This window comes from Mesoplodon mirus (genome assembly GCF_964341445.2).
Source record: "Mesoplodon mirus genome assembly, chromosome: 4".
Taxonomy (NCBI): Eukaryota; Metazoa; Chordata; class Mammalia; order Artiodactyla; family Ziphiidae; genus Mesoplodon; species Mesoplodon mirus.
Window position 1 is genome coordinate 161,868,504 of NC_138979.1, and position 20,327 is coordinate 161,888,830.

The following is a 20,327-nucleotide window of genomic DNA, read 5'->3' on the forward strand; positions in this document are numbered from 1 at the left end:
TGAGGAACCTCCATACTGTTCTCCATAGTGGCTGTATCAGTTTACATTCCCACCAACAGTGCAAGAGGGTTCCCTTTTCTCCACACCCTCTCCAGCATTATTGTTTCTAGATTTTTTGATGATGGCCATTCTGACCAGTGTGAGATGATATCTCGTTGTAGTTTTGATTTGCATTTCTCTAATGATTAATGATGTTGAACATTCTTTCATGTGTTTGTTGGCAATCTGTATATCTTCTTTAGAGAAACGTCTGTTTAGGTCTTCTGCCCACTTTTGGATTGGGTTGTTTTTTTGTTATTGAGCTGCATGAGCTGCTTATAAATTTTGGAGATTAATCCTTTGTCAGTTGCTTCATTTGCAAATATTATCTCCCATTCTGAGGGTTGTCTTTTGGTCTTGTTTATGGTTTCCTTTGCTGTGCAAAACCTTTGAAGTTTCATTAGGTCCCATTTGTTTATCTTTGTTTTTATTTCCATTTCTCTAGGAGGTGGGTCAAAAAGGATCTTTCTGTCATTTATGTCATAGAGTGTTCTGCCTATGTTTTCCTCTAAGAGTTTTATAGTGTCTAGCCTTACATTTAGGTCTTTAATCCATTTTCAGTTTATTTTTGTGTATGGTGTTAGGGAGTGTTCCAATTTCATACTTTTACATGTACATGTCCAGTTTTCCCAGCACCACTTATTGAAGAGGCTGTCTTTTCTCCACTGTATATTCTTGCCTCCTTTATCAAAGATAAGATGACCATATGTGCGTGGGTTTATCTCTGGGCTTTCTATCCTGTTCCATTGATCTGTATTTCTGTTTTTGTGCCAGTACCATACTGTCTTGATTACTCTAGCTTTGTCGTATAGTCTGAAGTCAGGGAGCCTGATTCCTCCAGCTCCATTTTTTGTTCTCAAGATTGCTTTGGCTATTCGGGGTCTTTTGTGTTTCCATACAAATTGTGAAATTTTTTGTTCTAGTTCTGTGAAAAATGCCAGTGGTAGTTTGATAAGGATTGCACTGAATCTGTAGATTGCTTTGGGTAGTAGAGTCATTTCACAATGTTGATTCTTCCAATCCAAGAACATGGTATATCTCTCCATCTATTTGTATCATCTTTAATTCCTTTCATCAGTGTCTTATAATTTTCTGCATACAGGTCTTTTGTCTCCTTACATAGGTTTATTCCTAGATATTTTATTCTTTTTGTTGCAATGGTAAATGGGAGCATTTTCTTAATTTCACTTTCAGATTTTTCATCATTAGTATATAGGAATGCCAGAGATTTCTGTGCATTAATTTTGTATCCTTCTACTTTACTAAATTCATTGATTAGCTCTAGTAGTTTTCTGGTAGCATCTTTAGGATTCTCTATGTATAGTATCATGTCATCTGCAAACAGTGACATCTTTACTTCTTTTCCAATTTGGATTCCTTTTATTTCTTTTTCTTCTCTGATTGCTGTGGCTAAAACTTCCAAAACTATGTTGAATAATACTGGTGAGAGTGGGCAACCTTGTCTTGTTCCTGATCTTAGTGGAAATGGTTTCAGTTTTTCACCACTGAGGACAATGTTGGCTGTGGGTTTGTCATATATGGCCTTTATTATGTTGAGGAAAGTTCCCTCTATACCTACTTTCTGCAGGGTTTTTATCATAAATGGGTGTTGAATTTTGTAGAAAGCTTTCTCTGCATCTAATGAGATGATCATATGGTTTTTCTCCTTCAATTTGTTAATATGGTATATCACATTGATTGATTTGCATACATTGAGGAATCCTTGCATTCCTGGAATAAACCCCACTTGATCATAGTGTATGATCCTTTTAATGTGCTGTTGGATTCTGTTTGCTAGTATTTTGTTGAGGATTTTTGCATCTATGTTCATCAGTGATATTGGCCTGTACTGTTCTTTCTTTGTGACATCTTTGTCTGGTTTTGGTATCAGGGTGATGGTGGCCTCGTAGAATGAGTTTGGGAGTGTTCCTCCCTCTGCTATATTTTGGAAGAGTTTGAGAAGGATAGGTGTTAGCTCTTCTCTACATGTTTGATAGAATTTGCCTGTGAAGCCATCTGGTCCTGAGCTTTTGTTTGTTGGAAGAAATTTAATCACAGTTTCAATTTCAGTGCTTGTGATTGGTCTGTTCATATTTTCTATTTCTTCCTGGTTCAGTCTCGGCAGGTTGTGCATTTCTAAGAATTTGTCCATTTCTTCCAGGTTGTCCATTTTATTGGCATAGCTTGTAGTAATTTCTCATGATCCTTTGTATTTCTGCAGTGTCAGTTGTTACCTCTCCTTTTTCATTTCTAATTCTATTGATTTGAGTCTTCTCCCTTTTTTTCTTGTTGAGTCTGGCTAACGGTTTATCAATTTTGTTTGTCTTCTCAAAGAACCAGCTTTTAGTATTATTGATGTTTGCTATCGTTTCCTTCATTTCTTTTTCATTTATTTCTGATCTGATCTTTATGATTTCTTTCCTTCTGCTAACTTTGGGGGGGGGTTTTGTCCTTCTTTCTCTAATTGCTTTAGGTGCAAGGTTAGGTTGTTTATTTGGGATGTTTCCTGTTTCTTAAGGTAGGATTGTACTGCTATAAACTTCCCTCTTAGAACAGCTTTTGCTGCATCCCATAGGTTTTGGGTCGTCGTGTCTCCATTGTCATTTGTTTCTAGGTATTTTTTAATTTCTTCAGTGATCACTTTGTTATTAAGTAGTGTATTGTTTAGCCTCCATGTGTTTGTATTTTTTACAGATCTTTTCCTGTAATTGATATCTCGTCTCGTAGCATGGTGGTCGGAAAAGATACTTGGTACGATTTTAATTTTCTTATGTTTACCAAGGCTTGATTTGTGACCCAAGATATGATCTATCCTGGAGAATGTTCCATGAGCACTTGAGAAAAATGTGTATTCTGTTGTTTTTGGATGGAATGTCCTATAAATATCAATTAAGTCCATCTTGTTTAATGTATCATTTAAAGCTTGTGTTTCCTTATTTATTTTCATTTTGGATGATCTGTCCATTGGTGAAAGTGGGGTGTTAAAGTCCCCTACTATGAGTGTGTTACTGTCGATTTCCCCTTTTATGGCTGTTAGTATTTGCCTTATGTATTGAGGTGCTCCTATGTTGGGTGCATAGATATTTACAATTGTTATATCCTCTTCTTAGATCGATCCCTTGGTCATTATGTAGTGTCCTTCTTTGTCTCTTCTAGTAGTCTTTATTTTAAAGTCTATTTTGTCTGATATGAGAATTGCTACTCCAGCTTTCTTTTGATTTCCATTTGCATGGAGTATCTTTTTCCATCCCCTCACTTTCCGTCTGTATGTGTCCCTAGGTCTGAAGTGGGTCTCTTGTAGACAGCATGTATACGGGTCTTGTTTTTGTATCCATTCAGCCATTCTGTGTCTTTTGGTGGGAGCATTTAATCCATTTACATTTAAGGTAATTATCAATATGTATGTTCCTATTCCCATTTTCTTAATTGTTTTGGGTTTGTTACTGTAGGTCTTTTCCTTCTTTTGTGTTTTCTGCCTAGAGAAGTTCCTTTAGCATTTGTTGTAAAGCTGGTTTGGTGGTGCTGAATTCTCTTAGCTTTTGCTTGTTTGTAAAGTTTTTAATTTCTCCATCAAATCTGAATGAGATCCTTGCTGGGTAGAGTAATCTTGGTTGTAGGTTTTTCTCCTTCATCACTTTAAATATGTCCTGCCACTCCCTCTGGCTTGCAGAGTTTCTGCTGAAAGATCAGCTGTTAACCTTATGGGGATTCCCTTGTGTGTTATTTGTTGTTTTTCCCTTGCTGCTTTTAATATGTTTTCTTTGTATTTAATTTTTGATAGTTTGATTAATATGTGTCTTGGCATGTTTCTCCTTGGATTTATCCTGTATGGGACTCTCTGTGCTTCCTGGACTTGATTAACTATTTCCTTTCCATATTAGGGAAGTTTTCAACTATAATCTCTTCAGATATTTTCTCAGTCCCTTTCTTTTTCTCTTCTTCTTCTGGGACCCCTATAATTTGAATGTTGGTGCATTTAATGTTGTCCCAGAGGTCTCTGAGACTGTCCTCCGTTCTTTTCATTCTTTTTTCTTTATTCTGGTCTGCAGTAGTTATTTCCACTATTTTATCTTCCAGGTCACTTATCCGTTCTTTTGCCTCAGTTATTCTGCTATTGATCCCTTCTAGAGAATTTTTAATTTCATTTATTGTGTTGTTCATCATTGTTTGCTCTTTACTTCTTCTAGGTCCTTGTTAAACGTTTCTTGTATTTTCACCATTCTATTTCCAAGATTTTGGATCATCTTTACTATCATTATTCTGAATTCTTTTTCAGGTAGACTGCCTATTTCTTCTTCATTTATTAGGTCTGGTGGGTTTTTACCTTGCTCCTTCATCTGCTGTGTGCTTTTCTGTCTTCTCATTTTGCTTAACTTACTGTGTTTGGGGTCTCCTTTTCGCAGGCTGCAGGTTTGTAGTTCCCGTTGTTTTTGGTGTCTGTCCCCAGTGGCTAAGGTTGGTTCAGTGGGTTGTGTAGGCTTCCTGGTGGAGGGGACTAGTGCCTGTGTTCTGGTGGATGAGGCTGGATCTTGTCTTTCTGTTGGACAGGTCCTCGTCTGGTGGTGTGTTTTGGGGTGTTTGTGGCCTTATGATTTTAGGCAGCCTCTCTGGTAATGGATGGGGCTGTGTTCCTGTCTTGCTAGTTGTTTGGCATAGGGTGTCCAGCACTGTAGCTTGCTTGTCGTTGAGTGAAGCTGGGTGTTGGTGTTGAGATGGAGATCTCTGGGAGATTTTCGCCGTTTGATACTACGTGGAGCTGAGAGGTCTCTTGTGGACCAGTGTCCTGAAGTTGGCTCTCCCACCTCAGAGGCACAGCACTGACTCCTGGCTGGAGCACCAAGAGCCTTTCATCCACATGGCTCAGAATAAAAGGGAGAAAAAATAGAAAGAAAGAAAGAAAGAAAGAGGATAAAATAAAATAAAGTAAAGTAAAATAAAGTTATTAAAATAAAAAATAATTATTAAGAAAAAAATTTTTTTAAGTTAAAAAAAAAAAACGGACAGACAGAACCCTAGGACAAATGGTGAAAGCAAAGCTATACAGACAAAATCTCACACAGAAACACACACATACACACTCACAAAAAGAGCAAAAGGGGAAAAAATAATATATCTTGCTCCCAAAGTCCACCTCCTCAATTTGGGATGATTCGTTGTCTATTCAGGTATTCCACAGATGCAGGGTACATCAAGTTGATTGTGGAGCTTTAATCCGCTGCTCCTGAGGCTGCTGGGAGAGATTTCCCTTTCTGTCCTTTGTTCTCACAGCTCCCAGGGTTCAGCTTTGGATTTGGCCCCACCTCTGCGTGTAGGTCGCCTGAGGGCATCTGTTCTTCACTCAGACAGGACGGGGTTAAAGGAGCAGCTGATTAGGGGACTCTGGCTCACTCAGACCAGGGGGAGGGAGAGGTACGGATGTGGGCTCCTATCCTGTTTAAAATGCTGATTGTGTCCCCTAAATTGATTTTACAACCCCCTTATGAGTCACAACTCACAGGAAAACATTAATAGCCATGCACAGACTCCTGGGCCCAAAAGGGATAATATACATTCTTTTAAAGTATACGTGGAATATTTATAAAACTGCAGCACATAGTGTGTCAGAAATGAAGGCTCCACCCGTTTCAAAACATCAATATCACACTCTATAACTATAATAAATATACTTAATTTAGAAATAATAAGATCTTTTTTAAGGCCTATGTGTTTGAAATTTTTTAAATAGAGTATATAATACTCAGTTGTTAAAGAGGTAGTCCTAATGAAAATCATAAAACATTTAGAACTGAATGGCTATGAAAGTATGACATATCAAATTTGTGGGATAGCCAAAACTGTACTCGAAAGTAAACTTGTAATCTTAGATACAGGTATTACAAAGTCAGGAAGGATTGAAAATCAGTGAGTTAATCATTTAACTTGAAATGCTATAAAAGAAACAACAGAGTAAATTAAGAAAAATAAAATAATAAAAATATAGAAATCACTTAGAACAGCCTGGCACATGGGAGAACATGAGAGAACAGTGCCTCAGTCAGTGTCTGGCACATGTTAGGTGTTCATTAAACACTTGGTGCAGGAATGAATGAAATTGACAGCAGACAGTAGCGAGGCTTACCTCTGCAATGACTAATAAATAAGAAAAACAGAAAGTCCCACATAAATAACATTAGGGATAAAAAGGAATGTAACAGGAAATACGATGGATTAGATAATGTGCAGGATGTTTAGAAAATGAGCCCTGTGCACCACTACTGCACACAAGTTGACTTCACTAAGTGTTTCTTAAATTGGTTTTGGAACCAGACCCACATTAGCAATGTTCCAATTGTTATTTGCTAAGGAGTAGCATGTTGGCTTCTGTTTGTGAAATGCATATGTACTCCCTGGACAGCATTACACAAACATTTGTGTGCACGTCGGTATGTTGTAAGGAAAATTATAAGATATTTAGGCTGCGAGTAAATGTTCGCTAAGAAAAGTCAAAGTCTTTTTTTTGGAATTCAGTTCTTTAACCTAACTTGCATCTTAGGATTTCCTCTGTCCTTTGAGAATTGAAAAGTGGTTGATTGTCACCGGTATTTTATAAAAATGATCAAGTTTGAGGGTTTTTCTTTTCAGGACCTTCACAGATGCCACCGTGGCCGCTTGCCACACCCTGACAAGCTCAGCATTTCTCGCTCTACTCTTTCTGTAGAATCTTGAGCATTTTCCTTTTGTGGGTCCTTCCTTCTACAGAATGGTCATCCCTGATGTGGTGACATGAATCCAAGATAGACTTTCACTAAACCAGTGAAATAGAAAACTAGTACCTCTGTGTTAGAGATGTGGAAAGCCTTGAAATATAGCACCAGACCACAGTCAACCTTGTGAAGTAATGAACAAAACAGATCTTAAAGAAAGAATATCACTTTCAGGAAAGCTTCCACTGATTAAACTAATGGCCTGGGGTGGGGTGTGGGGAGGAAACCACAAATAAAGGAAACACAGACCCATGAAAAGACACATCACCCTTACCAGCAAAATGGATAATGGGGGTTTTACTCACTATAACCCTCCTTGGTGATGGCATGTTATATAGGCCTGCTGCATGGTGTGGTCTTTTTTTTTTTTTTTTTTTTTTATTATTATTATTTTTTTTTTATTAGTTTCTGCTTTATAACAAAGTGAATCAGTCATACATATACATCTGTTCCCACATCCCTTCCCTCATGCATCTCCCTCCCTCAATGGTGTGGTCTTGATGCCACTGGAACTGCTAGCCAGCCATTTGATCAGCTTGTATTCCCTAAGTAGAGACTTGCACTACAAGAAGTCTTTCAAAATAATAAATGCAATATTTATTAAAGACAATATTTCCACTTACAGAGATAGGATTTGTTTCTAACGTATTATTGAACAACTTCTTAGAAAGTCCCAGAAGAGCTGTTTCCCCTCAATGCCCATATCAGGATCTTTCTTGGGCTGCAGGAAAATGGAAGAGGCAAGAGGAGTAGAGAGAAATGGAGCAAGTGAATTGAATCCTGGGTTAGGAAGTATATATTTAATTTTTAAGGAAACTCTTTAGGTACTAGCTATGAACATGTCCCAAGGAGAGTTCCTGCCTTCATGGAGATGTCACTGTTAATGGAGTTCTTCTAATTCTTCATTGCCGCCATATATGGCCACATATCTTATTTGTTTTTAAGGGGCTCTGTCAATCAGGAATCCTGCCCTTCAGCAGCTTTTGATAATTAGAGACAGTTCACCTGCAGAGAAGGATCTGAACTAAGCCCTTTACCACAGCTGAGATTGTAGTAAGCCTCTAACACTCAACCTTTGACTACATCTCTTTTCTGTCTCCTAGAACTTGCACCATTTTCGAGAATAACAATTAAGGAAAACTACAGGATCAGATAGTCATACCTAGCACTCTTCTTGGTTTGAACTCTAACTTTTGTGTGATATAAAGTTAACGGCACCTTTCTCGTCCCATCTTTTCAGTATTTCTCACCACAAAACTCTTGAACTTTTTTTTTTTTTTTAATTTATTTTGGCTGCTCCAGGTCCTAGTTGTGGCTTGCAGGTTCTTAGTTGTGGCATGTGGACTCTTAGTTGTGGCATGCACGTGGGATCTAGTTCCCCGACCAGGGATCGAACCCAGGCCCACTGCATTGGGAGCGGGGAGTCTTACCCACTGGATCACCAGGGAAGTCCCTGTATACTTTTAAACTCATTTTTCTGAATTCATCTTTAACCACCTCTTTGTATTCCATTTGTACTGTGATTAGAACACCACAGGTAATGTAGCTGCGTCCAACACACATTTAACTTTGCACATTCAGCTATTCAGAGAGAAGGAGAAAGTACAATTTCGATAGTGGCTGATTCTACTTGATATTCCCCTCAGGACAAGATGGGAGATGCATTCTTCTCTTATAGGAAGAGCATCCCACTGTACTATGTGTAATTCTCATGCTTAAAGACGCATATTCTATATGACAAGACAGCTACTTCATTTAGTGCACAGTTGAAGAAACAGTGATTAATTCTGATGCTGACAGGGAAAAAAGATGTGTATTAGCTTTATTAAGAGACAGCTTGTCAATCTCAAATGAGATCTGTCTTCCAAAGGGAGTTTAAGAGTAATTCTGACTGATTTTGATTTCTGACTGGTAGGTTGCCAATAATTACCTTTGACTTCAATAGCAAATCTCTGTTAAGTTGTAAGTTCTGAATATCTGTGGTCATTCTTCTACAGTTTAGCACCAATAATCCATACTGAATTAGAATCAATGAGTCACGCAACTTAATATTTTTAATGTAGATAGGCTTATAGTGAATGCAAAGATTGTCAATATTCCTAAGTAAAAATAACAATACTAGTAATAGTTAATGTTTATTTCACCCTTAATGTAAAACCCAGCACTGTACTAGGATGTGCTTTACATCCACCATCTTATTTAATCCTCAACAACCCTATGACGTAGGTCCTGTTACCTTAACATTAAAGCCCAGTAACAGACTTAGAAACAACCAAGGGGGGGACTTCCCTGGTGGTGCAGTGGTTAAGAATCCGCCTGCCAATGCAGGGGACACGGGATCAATCCCTGGTCCTGGAAGATCCCACATGCAGCGGAGCAACTAAGGCCGTGCACCGCAACTACTGAGCCTGCGCTATAGAGCTCATGAGCCACAACTACTGAGCCTGTGTGCCACAACTACTGAAGCCCACGTGCCTAGAGCCCGTACTCCACAACAAGAGAAGCCACCACAATGAGAAGCCCACACACCACAAGGAAGAGTGGCCCCTGCTCACCACAACTAGAGAAAGCCAGCACATAGCAACAGACCCAACACAGCCAAAAAGTAAATAAATAAATAAATAAATAAATTTTTTTTAAAAAAGAAAGAAAGAAACAACCAAGGGGACATATACATACCTTTCTATGTAAATACTTCGTAAAACACAAGTACTTTCAGGAAAGCAGCAAAGAATCATTGCAGAAGCAGATCACCAAGTGCAAATTAACATACTGGCTCTAGACAAGCGATGTTTTAAAAGTTCTCATTTCGGAGTGGTTTGTCCAGAAGTTGGAACATATTTTCCCAAGGAAATGATGTTATCACAGCAAAAGCATATTTACCCATGATGTGCCTAAAGTTGTAATAACATAAACCCAAACCATTTTGTGTACCAGTGTCTCTATGGAAAAATTTACTCTGAGTTTCCGCTTGGATGTCTGTGGACACATTTCTCCTCCACTGGGGAGAAGGGGACCTCGTGCGAGAAACAGTAGGACCATTCGAGGTGTTCAAAGTTGGAATCAGCAATGGCTCCTGAGGCCTGTGGTGGGAGTTGCTGGAGGGAGGAGGATGGAAGAGTGAGTAGAACTGGGTACAAAGGGGACACAGGGGCAGGAGATCTTGGGTGAGCAACAGGAGGAAGCCTATAAAGGTGAAGGGTGGGAGAGGAATTCCAGAGAAGGGAGGAGAAAGAAGTCACTAGCTCTAAACCCCCAGGGACTCTTCTCATGCCTCCGGAAGCTTTCTGTTCCCTGCCCATATTCTACTGCCTCCAAAATTTCACCTGCCTGCTTCCCTTTTTACTGCTAACGCTAGGGCTTCCTCCAGGACACTGAGATCAGCCCCGTAAGTTTTCTTGCCTTAGCTGCTCCTAACACAAGTGAATGGGCCTTTGGGTTTTTTAACTTTTATAAAGGAAAGAGCCCATCCTAGGCCCTCCAGAACTTTTCCTTTTTCACTTGGACCTGGAAGCGCAAATATCGGCCTACAGATGCTTTGGATGGTTTTTTGGGGTCCATAAGGGGCTTAAATAAATTGCATAAGCGTTCCAGATGTAGCTCTCCAAGGCTGAGGCTTGGGAAAAGGGAAAAAGCCCTCTTCTCCTTTCTCTCCTTTTTGCCTCTGTGGTTCCCCTGTCCTCAAAGCAAAAGTGGAAAGGAGTGGGCAGTGCCCAGATCGAGGCTCGCTAGAGGGGAAGGGCTGTAAGACAGTGTGATCCTTGCATCGCTGCTGGGGTGTGTTCTCAAGTGGCACATCTCCATCAGGGGTGTAGGGACCACCTGGGCACCTAAGCCTCCCCTAGCACTTCCCACCCCACCTTCCTCTACTCACCAGTCAGTGTTTCCCTGACTTCTCTGGTGATATGAATCACCTGGGCACCTGGGGAGCTTAAAAAAAGCCTGAGTTCTCAAGGCCTATCCCAGACCACTGAATCAGAATCTCCAAGTGAAGGGCCTGGAAAGCTGTGTGATTGAAAAGCGAGCCCAGGTGATTCCCGTCAGGGATCTTTGGCAAACACTGCCTGACTAACCACCACACACGCGCACACTTTACTGGTCTTTAAAGGCTCCTACGACATTCTAAGCCCCTTTCTGCCTCAGAATCATTATATGGACATTTCTTCTCCGTGAAAGGCTCTTTCCTGTTCCCAGCTCTTGGCTAATGCCTGCTTCTCCAGACTTCATGACATGCCTGAAGCACGATTTCCTCAGAAAGGCCATTCTTGACCACTCTCCTCACCATGTACACAACTAAAGGTTTTTATTTAGTTAGTTAAAATTTCATTTATTTATTTATTTAAAAATTTTATTTATTTATTTTTGGCTGCGTGCGGGCTTTCTCTAGTTGTGGCGAGCGAGGGCTACTCTTCATTGCGGTGCGTGGGCTTCTCATCGTGGTGGCTTCTCTTGTTGTGGAGCACGGGCTCTAGACACGCGGGCTTCAGTAGTTGTGGCATGCGGGCTCAGTAGTTGTGGCATGGGAGCTCTAGAGTGCAGGCTCAGTAGTTGTGACGCACAGGCTTAGTTGCTCTGCGGCATGTGGGATCTTCCTGGACCAGGGCTCGAACCTGCCCTTGCGTTGGCAGATGGATTCTTAGGCACTGCGCCACCAGGGAAGCCCTATTTATTTATTTTTTGAAGAGGTTTTTTCTTTTGGCTGCGCAGCGTGACTTGGGGGATCTCTGTTCCCCGACCCAGGAGGGATTGATCCTGGGCCACAGCGGTAAAAGCCTGAATCCTAACCACTAGGCCACCAGGGAACTCCCTTTCTCCTCACCATCTAAATCAGGTTCCCTGTTTCATTCTCTCATAACACCTTGTGCTTTTTCTCCATAGCATTTATCACATGGTTTGTTTCTTATGGATTTGCCAAATGCCTACCTCCTCACTAGCACCAAGCACAGGAATGCTTAATAAGTATTTTTTGCTTGAGTGAGTAAATGGAAAAATAGTGTTGGGCGAAGGTACTAAAGGTTGGGTTGGATGCTGCTCAACAAATAAAGAACTGAGTATGAGAACTTGAATCTCCCAGGTAAAATTGTTACATGTCAGCTAAAGTCAAGGTAGATGGGCCCAACAAATAAGTGTATTAATGGGGCAGTGGGTGAGATTACTTCAAAAAATATTTATTAAGTACCTAGTATGTGCAAAATGCAATATTAGGAGCTATGGATACAATAGTGAATGAGACTGAAGCAGTCTCTGTCTTCATGGAGCGCACATTCTAGCAAGGATGACTGCTATTAAGCAACCAGTTACACGGTTCTATAAATTTTGTAAATCCAATGAAAGAATGACAAAGCTGTAAGAGCCTATAACAGGGAGACCTGGCATGGTCTGTAGGGCATCAGGCCAGTCATAGAACTTCTAAGGCAAGTGGCTGGGGAACCTGTGCCCGAAGAATCTAATATACTCTGTCCTGTCTCTTGTCAAAGGTAGCACAAGGGGAGGTGCCTCTGTATATGGCTTCTCAACCTCAGCACAGTTGACACCTTGGACCAGAATATTCTTTGTTTTGGGGCACTTTCTAGTGCCCCGTAGGGAAGGCTTAGCACCATTCCTGGCCTCTACCCACTGGATGCCATAGGCCCCGCAGTTGTGGCAACCACAGATATCTCAACATCACCAAATGTCCCCTGTGGGAGGGTGGGGGGAGGGAGCAAAATCTGCCCCCCTCCCTCCCCCAGTTGAGAATCACTGCTCTACATGAAACTTTTTTTTTAATGTCTTTACTTATGATTTATCCAAGTCAATACCAGGAACTTAATGTATTCATTCAGTAAGTATTTGTTGAATTCTTAGGCACTGGGGACACAGTAGTGATCAAAGCCCGTGCTTTCTTGAAGCTGTGTTCCAGTGGGGAGAGATGGACAATACATCTTAAAATATGTAACATTTCAGAAGTAGGGGATAGGTTGGTCGTAGAAGTTCTTTCTGATAAGACGACATTTACTTGAAAGAAGAAAGGGGATGAGTGGCAACACCAAAAGCAAGAGGCAGAGCCACTGCAGGGCTGCAGTTGACCTCACCTTTCTGTCTGCAGGTCTAACCAAGCTGCTTGTGTTTCAGAGCGTCCTCCACAGAAGGGCAGCTGGACGGACTCCAGAGCAGCCTTAACTCTGCAGCCTTTGTGCCCGTCACCAGCTCCACAGGTCAGTTCCGGGTGGGACAGCGGGCAGGGTCTGGGCCAGCAAGTTCTCTCCTGCCTCTGAAGAGAGCTCCAGCTCAGAGAACGAAGCATCCTGGCCTCTGGAGCACTGGCAAGTGGGCATTTGGTTACTGTCTTCCTCCAAATGACAGCAACATTTTAGGATGAAATGGTTTTCCAGAACTAGTGTGGGGTAGGCGAAATTTCCCCGTCTGGTAGAATGTTATCAGATTTGCAGCATTTAGTAAAAAGCCTGTATTTGATGGGTGTTTTACTGTTTCTGTGGTATTTCCACATAATACTGTTTCTGTAGTATCTCACACTAAATCCTCACCACAACCCCTTGAGGTATAACTTTGTCACCTCCACGTGAGGAAGCAGAAGCTCAGAAAGTCAAGGGGCCTATGGGAGACGATCCATGCTTGCAGAGCTGGAGCTGTGGTCTAATCTGCATCCTGTCATGCTAATGTCATAGTCTGTTGCCAGGTAGTTGCTGAGGACCTCAAGCCTCTCAACATAGAAGTCAGGCAGCATTGGTCCAGGGATAGTTTTCTGTGAGTAATAATTCATAAAAATACACTAATAGGTAATCAGAAGATTGAAAGCAAATCCACTTGGATTCAACTCAACAAGTGTTTATTTTTGAGCACCTCCTTGGAGAAAGTAACATCCTGGGCACTGGGGTGCGTAAAGGGTGAACTAGACAGTCCCTGCTGTCAGGGAACCTAGAGTCTCTCGGAGAGAGGGAGGCCAGCGGGAGCCTGCTGTGTGGGGTGGGGACGGATATCTGGCGCTGGGGATGCAGAGAATAACAATAGACAGCCTTGGCTGATTATCGCTGTGTGTCAGGCACACTTCTGAATGCTTTACATTTGTTCACAAAACATGCATATAACATAGGAGCTGTAGTCCTTGTTTTACGGCTGAAGAAATAAAGGCACAGACAGATTATGAAACGTTATCTCAAATCTCACAGCTAGTGAATGGTGGAGCAGTATTTGAACCCAAGGGCCAACCTGGCCCCGGCTCTTTAGGGATTGGAGAGGACTTCCTAGAGGAAGAAGCATCTAAGCTGGGGTTTGACTGTAGACAGGTCAGCTGGGAGAGGGGAAGTGTGGGGTGGAAGGAGTTCCAGGAAGAGGGAACAATGTGGGCAAAGGCCAGTTGAGGGAAGGGGGCGGGTGGTGAAAAGGTGCTGTGTTCAGGGAGCCCTCGTGCTGAGGACTGGAGCCTGAGCCGGGAGTGGCAAGAGAATAGGCTGCAGAAGTAGCAGGGCCAGGCTGTGAGCCGGGGAGGGAACTTGTTCTTGAGAGCAGTAGGGAGCCTTCAAGGAGCTTAAGGGCAGGTGCAAGGGTGTGTGTGTGTGTGAGTGTGTGTGTGTGTGTGTGAGATGTAATACACCTTAAAATGATTACAAGATCGCTAAGGAGCCTGTTTAGTTTGACTGTATTGTGGGGATAATTTCATGTACCTCATAGGCTTACTGTGAGGTTTCAAGGAAGCAGTAGACAGAGAAAGGCTCTATAACTGCACCCAAGTCAGGTAATAATATGAAAAGAGTATAAAGATTTTGCTTTCCACTTAAACTCTTCGAACCTGAATTCAAGAAATATTTGATGGGTATATAAACCCCCCTTTCCCCAAAAAAAGAATTACTAGAAGATAGTAGTTATTTTTAAGGAAGTTAAATTTCCACCTTGGAACTCTTATGGCCTGAGAAGTGAGTGGCTAAGAGAACCATGGACTAGTTGGAAGGGTTTCCATGAGAGACAGCTTTTAGAGCCTCTGTAGCTCTTCAAATGTGCTGAGGCTGGAGGGGCTTACAAAGCTTAGGAGATCCAGGAAACCTGCGTTTTTCATTTGTGTGTCTAATTGATACATTAAGTATGGAATTGAAGTCTTTGCATGCACTCTGGGTGGGGAAGTTGGAAATTCGAGGGACAGCTGGGTCATACTTTCAGCATCTTGATCATGAATTAGTGTTTACCGACTGTTGACGGTACTTAGAAGTTTTGGTAACAGTTGTACTGAATTTGGCATCAGTATAAAACCACAGAGCAAGGAGAAGTTGGACTTCTCCCTGGCTTCTCCTATCTCTCTTTTCTCCCTGCTTCTACCTTAAGATAAGTGCATTATTCTTCTCATCTTGTTTAGGTAGCCTGCTGTTCACTGCTGTTATCTCCACATGACTCTGGGCCTCTAAAGTCCTTTGAATTTGTTCCTCTTCTGTGACTTTCCTGGCGTTCCTGATCCTTAAAGAAATGCTGATCAACATGATGTAGCAAGCAAGGTTCAGGCATTTTCCATACTTCCCAATAAATGTTTTACCTTAGCAACATAATAATAACTAACCCTGTTAGAGTTATTTATAGAGCTAGTAAATAACTAGCACTTCAGTGTTTGACCTACAAATTATCTGTTTTTCTTTATTACACATAGATTTAAAGGTGTTATTCTAGGGGTTTAGAAGCATGTCCTTTAACAGGGAGAAGGTTAGGTTGCTATTAAAAACATTTTTCTTTAAACCCACAAGAAGGAAGAACAACCCCTATAATAAGTCAAAACGTTTACACATCTCTCTGAGAGCTGGGAAGTTTTGCGTGTATAGGAATCACTAAACTGACAATGAATGGTATTTAGCCCCTGTCTGGTCTGGTTAACTCAGTTATTGAGTCCGTGAATATAGCAAAAGTCTGCTTCCTGACCCCTTGACCCTTCCTTAAGTCTAGCCCAACCAGGCCTTCAAGCTGTGCGACCTTGTTGGTCAGGTAGTCTGAATGAGATAGTGGTTCATCCCAGGGCGCTGTTGAAAAGCAGGTCAGTCCTTTCCCGCTGATGGTGGCCTAGTGGCATTCTTGTTACTATGAACATTAAATGAGGTAGTGAATGTGAAAGCTCTTAGCAGAGTGCCTGGAATGCTCCATGAGTGTTAACTTTCCTTGACTTCCCTACCTCAGGCTATATATTCTGTGTTTGCTATAGAAGGGGAAGGTGTAGCCTCAGCAAATTTGGAAATTTGAGAAGGAAGCTGGGGTGAGGGCCTTTGGCCCAAAGCCAAAGCCATCGGCCTGCCTTCTTTATAACCATGGTGTTCTTCTTGAGGTCTGAAGTGGTGATGGTGAACTAAAATAGCAGAGAGCAACAGATTAGATAACTGGCATTTCTCTCATGCTGATTTGATGGTGTAAACTACCACTGTTGTAGGGCCTGAAGCCATACCAGCTGCCCTCATCCCAGCCGCTGAGCTTACGCCTAAGCTTTTCCTGTCCTGGAGCCCAGCCTCTATATGCACTCCGCCCAACTTTTTTTTTTTTTAAGCTGTTGTAGATCTATAGTTGGAGGAAGGGACCATACCACCTTTTGAACACCAATGCTGGATTTCATTTACAAGGAGTGAGAAGCAGTGTCCCCCGTTAAGCATTTATCATTTCGGACCCCTGGTAAACTTCAGGGTAGCTTTATGCTCTTTGCATGGGGACAAGGCAGCAGCACATCAGTCTGCCTCTGCCTGCCCACTTCGTTGTCTCTAAGTGAGACAACAAGAGGAAGGAACTTATTTCAATATAAAGTAAACCCAGTGGAGCCCAAACCCTAAGGATCTAGAAATCACTTTGACTTTCAAATGAAATTATTTGCCTGGCAGCTCTCAGCAGTGACCTATTTTCACTATCAGATTCTTGTTCTTTTCACATGCATTGTATAGTTGTTGGAGATCCCGGGTGGATTTGGAGTATAATAAATTAATAATAAAAATAAACTCTTGAGATGCTTGCCCTAGTGTCTTATACCCTTTATTGCTCCCAGAACGTTCTTCTCTCCCCAGAGACAAAGGGACAAGAATTTGGGTCTACTACCCACTTTTAATGCTGTTAGAAAGCAAGAGAGAGAGGATGGATTTGATGTTTGGCAGGAAATGGCGCGCCAGCATCGGGGAGAATGATGATCCCCTAAAGTCTAATTTTAGATTTGACCTCTTGTCCTTTCAGCCAAGATTAAATAAAGTGTTAAGTGGGGATTTTTTTTTTACATTTTTCAGGATCTTTGGATGCTCCCCAAGTTATTTTCGCCAGATCCAAACCCGTGCCCACACAATCTGGAGCCCTTGCTACAGTTATAGGACAGAGAAAATCTAAGTCGGTGAAGTCAGGGCCAATTTAAGGTAACAGTAAGAAATAAGAGCATTTTTTAAATTATAACTTGCTGACTTTACGCCACAGCAAGAGACTTAATAGCTGTCAAGAGAAGTGATATTTTCTCAAAATGACAAGGAAATTGGCATTTTATAAAACCAAAGCTCAGAAGGACTCGCCAAATCTGTGGGTCCAACTACTGCTAGCTTGCTTCTATGTTGACCTACCAGTAGGTGGCACTGTGGCAGTAAGAAATTTCCTTACTATTATGGAGGCATTTGATGAAAAGTATGGGGACATTCAGGCCAATCAGAGAAAGAAACTAAAGCCAAAATTGAGTTATTCACAGGTAAAATGTAACAGACTATACTGAAAAGCATGACATTTGAAGATCAAATTACAATAGCATTTAAAGAGAATGAATATTTTTTATTAAAGATATTTATTATTAAAGAAGGCTTTTTAGACTACTGTTGGATAGTTTGTGAACTGGACTTTCAGCTAATGGGAGACAGGCAGGGAACACATTTTTTAAAATTTTTTTGTGAGATTGATTAAGCTTCTTTCTGAGTTAATATAAGCATATACTATAATTGGCAGCAAAACGAACTATAAACCCCATCCTACCACTCATCCAAAAAAAAGCTCCTACATTAAAGAAATAGCCTGACTTGATCATGTGAGGCTGTACCCACACTTCATCAGTGCTACCCCCAGTATTTTGTTCCCAGCTATCGCCTTCAAAACTTTCCAGAAAATTCAATGAAACTGCAAAGTTTTGATGATTTCTTTCCTCTTTGCTCTACCCTACACACTAAAGCATTAATGGCACACCTGCTATGAGCTTAATACTCTTCTTACCTCTAGGGGAATATTTGTAAACTTATTTGAGAAGCATTATTCATCAAACTACCCCAGGAGAGCAAAGGAGGGAGGAAAATTATTTACCCACCACAGGATTCATTTACATTGGATCAGAAAGCTTCAAATATCTTTCCCCAGCCCATCTAAACTCTTTCCAAAAAGGAATGAGAAGAGAGAAGGGAACACCAAATCCATGGCTTGGTCATCTACCTACCAAAATGTACCAGAGAAACTGAAAACAACCAGAGTTCCATTGGTAATACTTAACCAGTGGTCCTTTAATCCTGATACTAAGCAGCCTATCCAGTGATGTGTTCATCACTAATAACATATATTATAGAAAGCTAAAGCAAGAAGGTCAATATTTCCTTCAGGAGACTGGCAGCCAGAAGAATGAATATGACATCAAGCTCCAAACCAAACCAGCAGCCTGCCAAGAAGTACTAATGTCCATCGGTTTCCAGGACTGTGAGACTTGGACTTGCCTCAGTTGTAATATCACTTTCCTTGAACCTATTTCACTAGTATCCCTTACAATCCACCCAGAACATTACATGGCAAAATAGGATCATCAGCAAAAAAGCCTTGGGAAAGAGCCCATCTCTCAACACTTAAATCTGTGTTGCAAACACAGCCCCACTGAGCCTGAGCTGTACATTAAGATGGGGGATGCTGTACTGAGGTTGGTGAGACCACATGCCAAATGTGTGTGAACCCAGAGACAGTGGGTGCAGCATACTGCTGGGAGACTCCAGGGGCAGGCCTGGCAGATGGCAGATGGCAGTGGGCTGCCTCTCCTTGATCAGGGGAGTTAGGTAGTTTACAAAGTGAAGAGGCCAAACCCCAGAGTCCACAGCCCATCACCCAGATGCATGCTTTCTTTTTGTTTAAATGCAGTGTAGACAGAATCACTGCTTGGGCAGAGATCCCTTCATCCCCTCCACAGTCATGAATGAATGTCATCACCAGCTGTGACAGTCCTAGAACCTCTTCATTTACGGGTTTAGGGAGGCAGTCGGGTTAAATTCAAGGATTTGACATGTGTTTGCCTAGCATGTTATATATAAGACTGACAAAACATCAGTTGTTCTTATCAAAGAAAGAGAGAGAGGTGCTGAAGGATACTGGGGACTCAAGGCTATTTAAGACCCCCACTCTGCTGCCCCAGGCAAGTGTCATGTTTAAATATATGCATTATTCTGTGTCTTCTTGGATTCTTTATTGTCAATTTGACATCCATTCATCCCAGAGTCAATTATATTAACTATATTTTCTGTATTCTTGATGCTTTGGCATTTGGGGACCTTACAGCCTGCCCCTGCCAGGCGAGCTAATTCCTAAAGATAATGACAACTTGCCCACAAGCATGCCTTTCACACACAAACCAGCCAATCCCGCATTTATATCCCCGACCACCTCCTTATCTGACTCTCACATGACAAGTCAAAATTTCCCTTGCCCTAAATCACTCCAGGGCCAGGAGCCAGGCAACTAGAGACCACCCCTATAGCCCAAAGCCCGCCAGAATTATTTAAACTAGCCAGTCTTAAGCTGTTTACCCTGCCCTGCCTAGCCTTTCCCAAGGAAACCCTAAATAAGGCTCTGGCCTAGACTTTCCCCTCACTCCTGTCTTCTGTCTCCTGAGCGCACTGGTGTTTGCCCCTGTGACCCTGCATGGCGTGCAGTGACCCCCTCTCTGGGACCTGCAAGTAAAATCAACTTCTTCCTGCCAGGCCTCGTTCTTACATCCTCCTTGGCCGTGCGGACCTTAGCACACCCTACCCGACATGTACGTTCTTAAAACAGACATCAGCAGGAAGAATAACTTTGATTTGTAGTACGAGGAACCAGGAAAAAATCTGAATCAATTAGGTTTGTATCACCCAGTTCTAAGCAACTGGTCACAGTACTTACTTCATTATAGGTTGTATTGCACAAGTGATGTTTTAACAGTATGTGTTTTGCTAGTCTCAGTCTGGCTGCAGCCACACAAGAAGGATGTGGATCCCTCTACATGGCAAGATCGCCTGGCTGCCAGCCACTGAATTTCATGCCTTCCTGTCCTGAGGCCTCTTTCATTTCATTTAGTAACTCTTTCTGCATTCAGCAACAAAACTCAAACATAGCTGAACAACCTGGTTGGAAATGGGGGAGGAAACAGCCTGGATTTCAGTTTGTGGGGGGAAAAGGTGGGTACTTCTAAGAACCCACCCAAAGGGAGTTCATTTGCCTTAAAGAAAACCAGGGAACTCTATTTCTGAAACAGATTAAGAAATGGACTACTGAGATAACATCTGAAAATTGATATTGTCTCTTGCTGAGCTGGCAAAGCCCCAAGAGAGGAGTGATGATTCTTCAATT

At 41.7% G+C, this 20,327-nt stretch overlaps 1 protein-coding gene across 9 annotated transcripts in view; it reads left to right on the forward strand.

The window, feature by feature from the left end:
* The window catches only part of TTLL5 (tubulin tyrosine ligase like 5), a 315,626-nt gene that overhangs the window by 246,840 nt on the left and 48,459 nt on the right, over positions 1 to 20,327 (forward strand). For all 9 annotated transcript variants that reach the window (XM_082618539.1, XM_082618534.1, XM_082618536.1 and 6 more), the window contains one exon: positions 12,894 to 12,976. In XM_082618539.1, coding sequence (XP_082474665.1) covers positions 12,894 to 12,976 — 83 coding nt within the window. The remainder of the gene's footprint in view (positions 1 to 12,893; positions 12,977 to 20,327) is intronic.